Source organism: Nicotiana sylvestris, chromosome 8 (assembly GCF_000393655.2).
Source record: "Nicotiana sylvestris chromosome 8, ASM39365v2, whole genome shotgun sequence".
NCBI lineage: Eukaryota > Viridiplantae > Streptophyta > Magnoliopsida > Solanales > Solanaceae > Nicotiana > Nicotiana sylvestris.
This window is the reverse complement of record NC_091064.1, coordinates 82,423,526-82,435,340: the sequence shown is the minus strand read 5'-3', so window position 1 is coordinate 82,435,340 and position 11,815 is coordinate 82,423,526. Positions and strand designations below refer to the sequence as shown.

At 38.8% G+C, this 11,815-nt stretch overlaps 2 protein-coding genes across 2 annotated transcripts; one reads left to right on the top strand and one right to left on the bottom strand.

Annotated features, from left to right (window-relative positions):
• Positions 1 to 219: 219 nt before the first annotated feature.
• LOC138875291 (uncharacterized) lies at positions 220 to 2,844 on the bottom strand. The gene is made up of 3 exons (XM_070154114.1): positions 2,276 to 2,844; positions 612 to 684; positions 220 to 522 (listed from the first exon to the last, which is right to left on the bottom strand). The coding sequence occupies exons 1-3, from the start codon at positions 2,842 to 2,844 to the stop codon at positions 220 to 222; spliced, it is 945 nt and encodes a 314-aa protein (XP_070010215.1).
• A 2,476-nt stretch (positions 2,845 to 5,320) lies between these two features.
• On the top strand, positions 5,321 to 5,926 carry LOC138875290 (uncharacterized). Its single transcript, XM_070154113.1, has one exon. It carries the CDS (start codon positions 5,321 to 5,323, stop codon positions 5,924 to 5,926), a length of 606 nt encoding a protein of 201 aa, XP_070010214.1.
• The last annotated feature ends 5,889 nt before the right edge of the window (positions 5,927 to 11,815 follow it).

Sequence of the window (11,815 nt, the reverse complement as noted above, 5' to 3'; positions counted from 1 at the left end):
AGCGTCGCGGCACGACGCAGATTACCATCACTTGAAATGAATTACCACCACGATATGGCCATCACCAACTTTTCCCAGATAATGCTTCACCCGGTGACCGTTGACTATAAACACCTCATCATTTTTATTCTTCAAGTCCAAAGCACCAAATGATGTCATACCCACAACCTCAAATGGGCCACTCCATTTAGATTTTAACTTTTCGGGAAACATCTGCAACTATGAATTGAACAACAACACAAGATCACCCTCTTTAAACTCTTTGTTCCAAATGTACTTTTCATGAAGATATTTTATCTTCTCTTTGTATAAGGACGAACTTGTGTATGCATGGTACCAGAACTCATCCAACTTGTTCAAATGTGCCACCCTTAAGTTGGCAGCGACATCCCACTCAAGATTCAACTTCTTTAAAGCCCACATGTCTTTGTGCTCAAGTTCCACCAGAAAATGACCATCTTTTCTGACCACCAACTGATATGGAGAGATTTTGATGGGTGTTTTGTAAGCCGTCCTATAAGCCTGATAAGTTAGGATTTTAAAGTGTTTATGTCCCTACTTGCCTATGCTTTGAGTATAAATTGATACAAAAACAGTCCCAAAATGCTCACAAGTTGTGCTTGATTGCAGGGCTGATTGATAAAGTGACGAAATATCAAAGATCGGCTCAAAAGGGAGCGAAACCTGCTCAAGTATCAAAGACCAAGAGAAGTGAAGAAAAAGGGGCCTAGTGAGGACCGCGTAACAATGACCGCGGCCGCACTAGGAGGTTCAGAGACTGGACATTTTCAAGCTTAAGGTCACACGGCCGCGGTAGGATTCACGCGGCCTGCGGAGAAGCTTCACGGCCGCACTCCTGCTTTGTACGGTCCGCGTTTATAGGGTTCAGCAAAGGGCATTTGTCCTCACGCGGTCCGCAGTCACGTCTATGCAGACCGCGCTAGTTGCCTTTGCGACCGCGGTACACTCCCACGCGGTCCGCATCCCCCAGTTTAAGTCTCAAACAACTGACGCCCAAGAGCCAGTGCAGCCGCGGTCCGTTTTGTGCGGCCCGCACTGACCCCACAGGGGTATTTTTGTCCAGTTTTTCCAGCCTAGTATAAATAGAACATTTTACTATTTTTTTAAGGTGAGGTCAGATCTGAGAATAGAGGAATAGCTGCGCTTGGTGTTGTAGCCATTTTGGCATATTTGCTTCCTATTAACAATAGATTATTGCAGTTTTTTCTTAGTAATTAATTAATATGTGTAGTTCTTTATCTATTTCTTCAATTTCTTCTTTAATTATGTGTAGCTAACCCCATTAGCTAGGGTTGTGGCTCAACCCTAGTGTGGGTAATTGATGGGTGTTTCCATCTAGGGTTAGATTGAGTATGGGTGTTTGTTATTTGGGTTGATTTTATGATTTAATTTAGAATTGGTGGTTACAAACACTGATTCAAGCTTTGTGGGTTTAACTCTTCTTGAGAAAGAGAGTCTATGACCTCAAAATTAACCCAACAAGGAATTGGGATGGACTCATGAGAAATGATAGTCCCATTAATGGGTTAAATCTCGAGAGAGTAATCACCCTACTTGAACCCTAGTTGCTTGGTCTAATTTGCCAACCCAATTGGTCTCGAGAGAGTCAATTGGGCAAAATCACTCTCTCTACCGAGAGGTGTGAGAGTGGGTAAAATTGTGCAACGGTTATAGCATAAGCCCCAAATAAGTCAATTGAACCTAAGTAACATCTACCCGTCAATTAGCCACCAAGGTAATGCGACGACCCTAGTGCTCTTCCTTCCCATTAATTACAACTTAGCAATATTCTCCTAGCATAATCTAGCTTTAATCCGTAGTTTTATAATAGTAGTTATAAATACAAAAACTCAAAAGATGCTTGAAGTGACATTAGAAGCACAACCGCAACTCTAGGCTAGACAGAAAATACAACTCCACTACTAGCTCCCTGTGGAAATTCGATCCCGGACCTCTATTTGGGTAAAAGCTATTGCGATCCACTCTTCCTACCATAGTGTAGTGTCGAGTCGGCAGCGATCAAAGCCCATAAAGCATCATCAAGTTTCTTGGACCAATCCGTCTGCTTAACATTCACTGTTTTGGACAAAATACTCTTTATCTCCTGATTGGAGACTTCAACTTGACCGTTTGCTTGTGAATGATAGGGAGTCATGACTTTATGAGTGACACCATACTTGGTGAGTAAGTGTCAAAAGCTTTGTTGCAAAAATGCAACCCCCCATTGCTTATGATAGCCCGCGGAGTAACAAACCTTGTGAAAATATTCTTTTTCAAGAATGCCACCACACTTCTCGCCTCGTTGTTGGGTAGAGAAACGGCCTCAACCCATTTGGACACATAATCAACCACGACCAAGACGTAGGTATTTTCACAAGAACTCACAAAAGGACCCATGAATTCAATATCCCACACATCGAAAATATCAGTCTCCAAAATAGTGGTGAGGGGCATTTCATTTTTCTTTGAACTTCCACCGACCATTAGACATTCATCACAACGTCTGACTAGATCACTTGCATCCTTGTAAAAAGTGGGCCAATAGAACCCGCAACTTAGCACTTTGGCCGCTATTCTTGCTCTACCATGGTGACCACTATATGGTGAAGAATGACAAGCCTCAAGAATTTCACATTGTTCCTCCTCCTGTACACATCTTCTAATAACTGCATCCGTACAAATCCGAAAAAGGTACGGTTCATCCCAATAATAGTCTTGACAATCCCGTTTGAGCTTCTTCATTTGGTTTGAAGAGAACTCATCCGGGATGATACCACTTACAAGGAAATTTGCTAGATCCACGAACCATGGCACATTTTGCATTGAAATATCCAAAAGTTTCTCATCGGGGAAGGAGTCATTGATTTCAAGGACATCATGCGGCCTCCCCTCCTCCTCCAAACAAGACAAGTGGTCCGCCACTTGGATCTCACTTCCTTTTCAATCTTGGATATCAATATCAAATTCTTGCAACAAAAGCACCCATCTCACCAACCGGGCTTTAGAATCTTTCTTTCTCATAAAATAACAAAGTGCCGCATGATCCGCCTGGACAATCACTTTTGCACCCATCAAGTACGGGCAAAACTTCTCCATAGCAAATACAATGACAAGGAGCTCATTCTCCGTAATGGTGTAGTTGACTTGGGCACTATTCATGGTTTTGCTAGCATAGTAGACCAGATGAAAATTCTTATTGATGCATTGCCCCAAAATAGCCCCAACCGCTACATCACTTGCATCATACATTAGCTCAAAAGGAACACTCCAATATGTAGCGGTGATAATGGGAGTAGTAGTCAACTTGAACTTTAACAATTCAAAGTCTATCATGCAATCATCATTGAAGTGGAACTTAGCATCTTTCTCCAAAAATTTTCATAACGGGTTCACCACTTTAGATAAATCCTTGATGAAATACCGGAAAAAACCTCGCGTGGCCTAAGAATCTCCGCACGCCTTTCACTGAAGTTGGAGGTGGATGTTTAGAAATCACCTCAATCTTTGCCTTGCTGACCTCAATTTCATTCTTTGAGATCTTGTGGCTAAGGACAATACCTTCCTCGACCATGAAATGACTCTTCTCCCAATTGAGCACCAAATTTGTTTCTTCACATCTTACCAACACTTTATCCAAGTTTGCAAGACAATCATCAAAGGAATTCCCGACCACCGAGAAGTCATCCATGAAAACTTCAAGGTAATCCTCCACCATGTTCGTGAAGATCACCATCATACACTTTTGAAAAATTGCAGGTGCATTGTACAACCCAAATGGCATCCGCTTGAAGGCAAAAGTACTATAAAGGACATGTAAATATAGATTTCTCTTGATCCTCCGGAGCAATAAGAATTTGGTTGTAGCCGGAATACCTATCAAGGATACAATGGAAAGCACTACTGGCCAATCTATCAAGCATTTGATCTAGGAAGGGAAGTGTGAATGGTCCTTCCTTATGGCTTTGTTGAGCTTACGATATTCCATACACACTCTCCACCCGGCCACCGTTCTTGTGGGAATTAACTCTTTTTTATCATTGGAGACCACTGTCATGCCCCTTTTTTTGGGACATATTGAATCGGAGAAGTCCACGAACTATCGGAAATGGGGTAGACAACCCCGACATCCAACCACTTAATGATCTCCTTTTTGAAAACCTCTTGCATGACTTCATTGAGTTTCCTTTGATGTTTAATAGATGGTTTGGTACCTTTCTCCAAGTTAATGTTGTGCATGCAAAATGCGAAGCTTATCCCCCGAATATCCGCCAATATCCATCCAATAGCTTTCTTCCTCTTTTGTAGCACCGCCAATGTAGAGTCTACCTGCACCTTAGTCAAACAAGAGAAAATAATAAACGGTAAAGTAGAATAAGGGCCAAGAAATTTATACTGAAGCTATGGAGGCAATGGCTTCAACTCCAAGATAGGAGTCTCTTCAATGGAAGGCTTTGTAGGAGGAGTTGTTATATTTTCAAGATCTAAGGACAATTTGCGGGGTTCATAAGTTTACGACCCCATTCTTTGCAAAGAGTTCACACATTCCATGAAGCTCTCCATCTCTTCATCATCAAAGTTGAGCAAGACGGCCTCCAATGTATCATCAACATTTATTACAACACTTGTTTCATCCACAGTCACATCAGTCACCAAGTCCACAAAAGAGCACACCTCATTGCTATTGGGTTGCCTCATAGACTTACACACATGGAAAACCACTTTTTTATCACCAACTGGGAAGGTAAGTTCTCCAGCTAGGGAGGTAACAATCAAGGAGGATGGAATAATAACCAAGACAATCGGGGGTCAGGTTTTCAAAGGCCCATGATGTATCAACAAACGAGCAACCCGCCTCCTTATCCTTCTCATGGTCCAAGTTCTTCCAACGATGAAATAGGACTTATTGAGAATATGTTCAAGAAAATGATGGAGAAGAATGCCGATTTCGATTCCTAACTTGCCTCCCACAATATTTCAATCCGTAACTTGGAAGTCCAAATAGGGCAAATCTCTCAAGCTCTAAATACTCATTCTAAGGGGGCACTACCAAGTGATAGGGTGGTGAACCCAAAGGGTGGAACAACCGGGACATGCTATGGCCATTACTAAAAGGAGTGGAAAAAGTGGGGATACACCCACATAGAGTCAAAGAAAACTTGTTGATGATGAGCAAGTGGTAAAGGAAGATGAGACCCCAAACAATATGGTGCAAGCAAATGATGAAGTGGGGATTGATATTGATGACAATGTGGTAGAGACTCAATAGGAAGTGAACCCATCTAGGGATCACGTTGTTGACATGTCAGGACTGGTGGTGCAAAAGGCTAAGGCCCCATTGCCTAAGCCTCCTCCTTCATATCCTCAAAGGCTTGCCAAGCAAAATGGTGAGAATCAATTCAAAAAGTTCATTGACATGATGAAGAGTCCGTCGATCAATGTGCCATTGGTTGAAGCTTTGGAGAAAATACCTGGTTATGCAAAGTTCATGAAGGATTTGGTGACAAAGAAGTGGTCTATGAATTTTAAAACTATAAAAGTGACTCATCAAGTGTGTGCAATTGTTCATTCAATGTCTCCCAAGTTAGAAGATCCCGGTACTTTCACGATTCCTTGTACATTTGGAAGCGTAGAGTTTACAAAAGCTCTTTGTGATCTTGGGACAAGTATAAATTTGATGCCCTATTCGGTTTTCAAAACTTTGGGAATTGAGAAACCAAGACCCACATCTATGAGATTACAAATGGCCGATCGTACCATGAAGAGACCATTGGGAGTAATTGAAAATGTATTGGTTCATGTTGATAAATGCATTCAAGCGGCGTATTTCGTCATTCTTGATTGTGAGATTGACTATAAGGTGTCGATTATTCCCTGTAGACCTTTCCTTGCTACGGGAAGGCTCTAGTTGATATCCTTGGTTGTTGCCATTCCAATTACCTTGGTTATTTCTACCACTCTAATTTCCTTGATTGTTGTTATTATTTCAATTCCCTTGATTGTTCCCTCCACTCCAATTACCTTGGTTGTTAGAATTCCAAGTACATTGATTACCTTGAAGTCGTCATTGTTGTTGATTCGGGCCTTGGGAGTTGTTTCTTTTCCCTTGAAAGTTGTTCACATATTGCACTTCCTCCTCTTGTTCATTGTAAGATTCATCTTGGTCAAACCCACTATCTTCTTGCACATAATTCTCTATTCGATTTTGCACTTGTGGATCCTTGGTCATTCTTTTGTTCACCATCATGCCTACTCTCTTCATGGAATTGACTTTCTTAGGACTTTGCACTTGTTGAAGTTGAGCCTTGGCTAATTGATTCACTATGGTGGTCAACTCAGCAATGGCTTGCCCATGATCATGCAATTCTTTATGTAGGTGAATCACGTTCGGATCACCTTGAGGAACATTTGCCCTACTTTTCCATGCCGATGAAGTTTCTGCCATTTCAGCTAAATCTCACAAGCTTCCGCATACGGCGTTGTCATGAAATTTTCACTTGTAAGTTGATTTACCACGCATTGATTGGTTGTATTGATCCCTCGATAGAAACTTTGTTGAATCATAGCCTTCATCATGTCATCATTGGGTCACTCTTTGACCATTGTCCTATACCACTCCCATATCTCATGTAACAACTCATTGGGCTCTTGTTTGAATGCTAGAATCTCGTCTCTAAGAGTAGCCATATGCTCGGGAGAAAAGAACTTGGAGATACATTTCTCCGCCAACTCATCCCATGTATAGATGGAATGGTTTGACAATCTCTCTAACTAATCCAAGGCTTTCCCCCGTAGAGAAAAGGGAAATATCCTTAACCTTAAAGCATCATCGGAGACGTTTGTCTCTTTACTCCCCCAACAAGTGTCAAGAAACCCCTTCAAGTATTTGTATGCATTTTGACTTGGAGCCCCGGTGAAGAATCCCCGTTGCTCTAGCAATGTGAGCATTACATTTGTGATTTGAAAGTTGACCGCCCTAATGCGGGGCAGGACTATAGCACTTGCATACCCTTCATTCAGCAACACCCGGGGTGGAGCCGCTCTTGGTGGAGGTAGGGGTGGAATTGGGACGTTGTCTTGAGGTGCCCGACCTCATCTATTTTCTTGAGGTTCAAGAGGAACCTCATCGACTTGGTCATCATCAATGTCCATATCCCCCAAAGCCATGTTTCCGAGTTGATCATTGTTGAGAGCCATTGTTGCACCTACAATTGATTCACAAAAATCGGTAACAAGGAAAGAAAAGAAGACAATTCACACACAAAACCAAATATATAGCTAAATGTGTTTTTGTCTCCCCAGCAATGGCGCCAAAAATTGATCTCGTCTATGTCACACCTCTATTTAAGGTTATGAAAAGGTCAATGCAATAGTAATACCCAATAAGGAGTCGGGGTCGATTATCCACAAGGAGCTATGGATCGGACTTAGGAGTATATATTGCAGCGTATGAGCTTGAGTTATCTCAATTTGCACTTCCACAAACTTGGGTTGTTTATAGGTCTAATTTAAACTAAGATGGCAAAGCGAAGAAATGAAACTAAGAAATTGTTTTTGTTGTTTTTTCAAATGATATAAAAAGCCTAGAGCTATGACCTTGACCTAGGTGTTTGCCTAATGGGTTGTGAACTTTAGAGCTTATTTTATTGGACGGGGTGTATTATAGCTATCAACACTCAAGTACCCACTCAATACCTCTCAGCCATCGAGTGATTTTGGCCAATTTGGCTTTTTCAAGTCCAAATGGGTAGTGAACAAAATGGATGATAAAAAGCTCAAGTCGGGTTTTACTATCCCTAGGTTCAACCCTTCAATTTGGCTTATCAATCTCTCGATTGACCCAATTTCTTGTTAGGCAAGCTTTTCTAGACTAAGTCTCTCTTTCTCAAGTAGAGACCAAGTCAAAAAGGCATGAACTAATATTTGCAACCATTAATTCTACAATTAAAAGCAAGGACAATGCTAAATAATAAACACTCAACCATAAACAAGCAATAAATCAAACACCTATTAAGATTACACTCTAGGATTGGGTCACAACCCTGATGAAAAATCTAGCTACTCATGTTTAAATTAGAATAAGTAGAAGAAGAAATGATAATTAAAATGGTTGTATATGGTGAAATCGGAAGGTCCAATTCCTCGTCATCGAGGCACCTCAGAAGATGATCTCGAAGCCTCGAGGCTATAAGGCTATGGTCGAGTTTCCTCCCTTGAGGTTCGTCGACGCTCGACCTTGGGACAATGTTGACCACGACTATGGTAGATATGGGGAGTTCCCAAGGTACACAACTAGGACTGACAGAGCCTAGTGGACTACCCTAACCCTGAATCAGGGTGTCATCTAGTTGTCCCATGTCCGCTTCTTCGTCATTAATATATTTTGTACTATGTTGGGATTACCCTCATATATAAAAGGGATCCTTGTCATTTTGTAAACCTCTGTTGCTTCAGCTGCTCCACACAAAATATACAAAAATATTCTCTTTACTCTCTAACACATTCTCTTAATATTATTGCTTCCATTTATTATCTTCTTCTTCATTATTGTTCATCGTTTATTGCTTGTCATTGGACATAAAGAGCCTTCATTGATTTTACCATAACTGTTAGTCATACTTCGATCACCATCGATAGTTCACAGCCGAGCTCCGGAATCGACCTCGAGGCCCCCGAATCGACAAGCTCGAGGCCTCGATTGTTAACCTATCGGTTTGATTATCATTTTATCCTTAACTCTTATTTTGTTTCTAAGTCTCACATACGTAGCATCAACTACTTAACTACTAGCATAAAAATAGATCACGTAGTTTTAGAGTCCCATAATCAAATTTAATTGTTATTACCATTTTCACGGTAAACAGTTTGGCGCCCACCGTGGGGCTTGTGAGCACCTAATTTTTGCTCAACATGAAAATAACTCCTAAAAATGGACCAAAAAATTTTAATTGATTTTTAGGAGTTTTTCTTTATTTAGTTACATTTCATGCATTTTTTATATTTTAAAATCATAAAAAATTGTCACGTTTTAATTTCATGCTATCTTAGGTTCAATTCGCATTTAGGAATTAATTATATTAAGCAAAAATCACAAAAATGATCATTTTTACATGTTTAGATTTTAGTCTTTAAAATTAGCATTTTTCTTTAGTTTTAAGTCAATTAGTTATTTTAAGTTAGAAATAGATAAAGAATTTTAATTTCTATAAAAATAAATTAATTTAGGACTTAATTAATTTAATTAGGATTTTAAAATTAAAGAAAAGAAAAAGAAAGCAAAGAAAGAAAATGGGGATTAAGTTATTTTTGGGTCTAATTTCGGTTATGGGCCAATTTGCATGGCCAATTCCCTCAAAAATGCCCAACTCACCTCTCTAACCTAGCCAAACCCCTTGCCCTTTAATAAAAACCCAGACATAAGCTAAAGAAAAATCGGAAGAGACCTTACATAGAGAGAAACGACGCCCCTAGCTTTCATCTCTCTTTCTGAACCTAAAAAAAACAGAGATCAATGAAATACCTCCCTTCTTCTTCTTTTTCATTCTCTCAAAAAATCACAGATTAAAACGGAGAACAAAAACTCCCTCCTCTCAACAACTCCACTGTCCGCCGCCCATCTTCACCACTTTACACCCAAAAAATGCCATAGTCACTTTGCAACTTTAGTTTGTTGAGCTTCGATGAGTCCAAAACTTTGGAGTTGTCTGTTTTATCAAAAAACTGTTGAAAGCTTAAAGGAAAAATCATGGAGAGCCCATCAAAGTTGGATGATGAGCAATGGCTTGCTTATTGGATTTGGGTTTGAATTTGTTGGCTTGCTGTTGCTGAGTTTCCGTCGAAGTAGTGTTCAATTCCGGCCTTTATTTGGGTTTGTTTTCTGCAATTTTCTTATTTATTAGTGATTACTTGTTCAAGTTGTTATTAATCGGCGATTCTTCTGTCGGCAAATCGTGTCTTCTTCTCAGATTCGCCGTATGTTCATATTTTACTTTGATTTTCTCTGTTTAACAGTCCATTTGTTTAAAATGCGTATGGTATTTTTTGGTTTTCTTTGTTAGGGTTGAAATGCGTGTTTGTTTGGGATAATGACTTTCAATTGGTGGATATGATTATCTCGTGATTTTATTGTTTTTTTTGTCATTTGTAAAAAAGAGCAGAAAAAATGAATTTTGTTTTTGGTTGATTGTGTTTTAGGATGATTCATACGGCAGTTACATTAGCACCATTAAATATACAAATTAGACAACTATGTTTCTGTTATGAATAACTTAAAGATTAAATTTCCTATTTTATGTCCATCATTTTTACTTTTTATGCCTATAAAAGGTCATGTAATTGCAATGAAAAATTACACCAAAGTGAAAGAAGAAAAAACTTCTTCATTCTCTCTATCTCTTCTTGTTTACATTTTACTGCATTGCTTTTATTTTATAACACGTTATCAGCACGAAGCTCTAATTTTATTCTTAACTCCCGCTAAGTTGAGCCATATTTTATTAAGGTATGTATCATTATAATCATTTTATTTATGGCAGTACATATCATATGCTCATTGTTTGCAGATTACTTGTGCGCTTGAGCATCTTAAATAGTTTAAGTATATTGCAGTGATAAAATAACTATTTCCTTCCGTGCTCAACTCTTAGAGGACCTCAAAGTCATCAAACTAGCTATGCACTAATGTCATACTTATAATATTCATGGACTCCCTAGATCAAAACATATCTTTAAGGCATTTTGAAGAACTGTGAGAAATAAATTGACAAGCAATAATTTTATAGTTTAATTACTTTATATTTATTGGAACATATAAATAATGTTAGTCACGTTCAGTTCTATTAACACATATATATCAATAATATAAAGTGAAATGAAACAAGTATGTAATTTCTACTTTATGGCAAGAATAAAATGAAATAGTAGATTGTTAACATGATATAGCTCTATTTTCATTTCTTTTACCTTAATCGTTTTGTTTTCATTAATTGTTTATTATTATAATTATTTCTCTAACTTATTCATCTTTTATGATAGTTTTCACTATGTCAAATTTATCAAAACTTGAATTTGTGGCACTTGACATCACCGGGAGGAACTATTTATCATGGGTTCTTGATGCTGAAATTCACCTTGACGCTAAAGGTCTTGGAAATACTATTATACAAGGAAATGAAGCATCAAATCAGGATAAAGCGAAGGCCATGATTTTCCTTCGTCATCATCTACATGAAGGGTTAAAAACTGAATATTTAACCGTAAAAGATCCACTTGAATTATGGATTAATTTGAAGGATCGATATGACCACCTAAAACTTACGGTATTACCGAAAGCTCGGTATGAGTGGATACATTTAAGGTTGCAAGACTTTAAAACCGTAAGTGAGTATAATTCTGCTATCTTTAAAGTAAGTTCTCTATTAAAATTATGTGGAGACACTATCACAGATGAGGACTTATTGGAAAAAATATTTTCTACTTTTCACGCTTCAAATGTGGTGCTACAACAACAATACCGTGAAAAAGGTTTTAAGAAATATTCTGAGTTAATCACATGCCTACTTGTGGCTGAGCAGAATAATACTCTATTAATGAAAAACCATGAAGCCCGTCTCACTGGATCAGCTCCATTTCCAGAAGTGAATGTTGTAGCAACATATGATAAGTTTGAAAGAAAACAAAATAATTATCGTGGTCGTGGACATGGTCGTAAACGTGGACGTGGCAGGGGGCGAAACAATTATCGTCATTATGGTGGAAATAAATTGGAGAACAATTAGGGTTCTCAAATTAATTATTC

Excerpts from the sequence above, each read along its gene's own strand:
- LOC138875291 (XM_070154114.1), bottom strand. The coding sequence starts at position 2,844 with ATGCAAAATGTGCCATGGTTCGTGGATCTAGCAAATTTCCTTGTAAGT. Across the intron at positions 685-2,275 it reads AAAAAGAATATTTTCACAAG|GTTTCGCTCCCTTTTGAGCC; the intron begins GTTTGTTACTCC and ends ATACTTGAGCAG. Across the intron at positions 523-611 it reads CCTGCAATCAAGCACAACTT|GCTTATAGGACGGCTTACAA; the intron begins GTGAGCATTTTG and ends CTAACTTATCAG.
- LOC138875290 (XM_070154113.1), top strand. The coding sequence starts at position 5,321 with ATGTCAGGACTGGTGGTGCAAAAGGCTAAGGCCCCATTGCCTAAGCCT.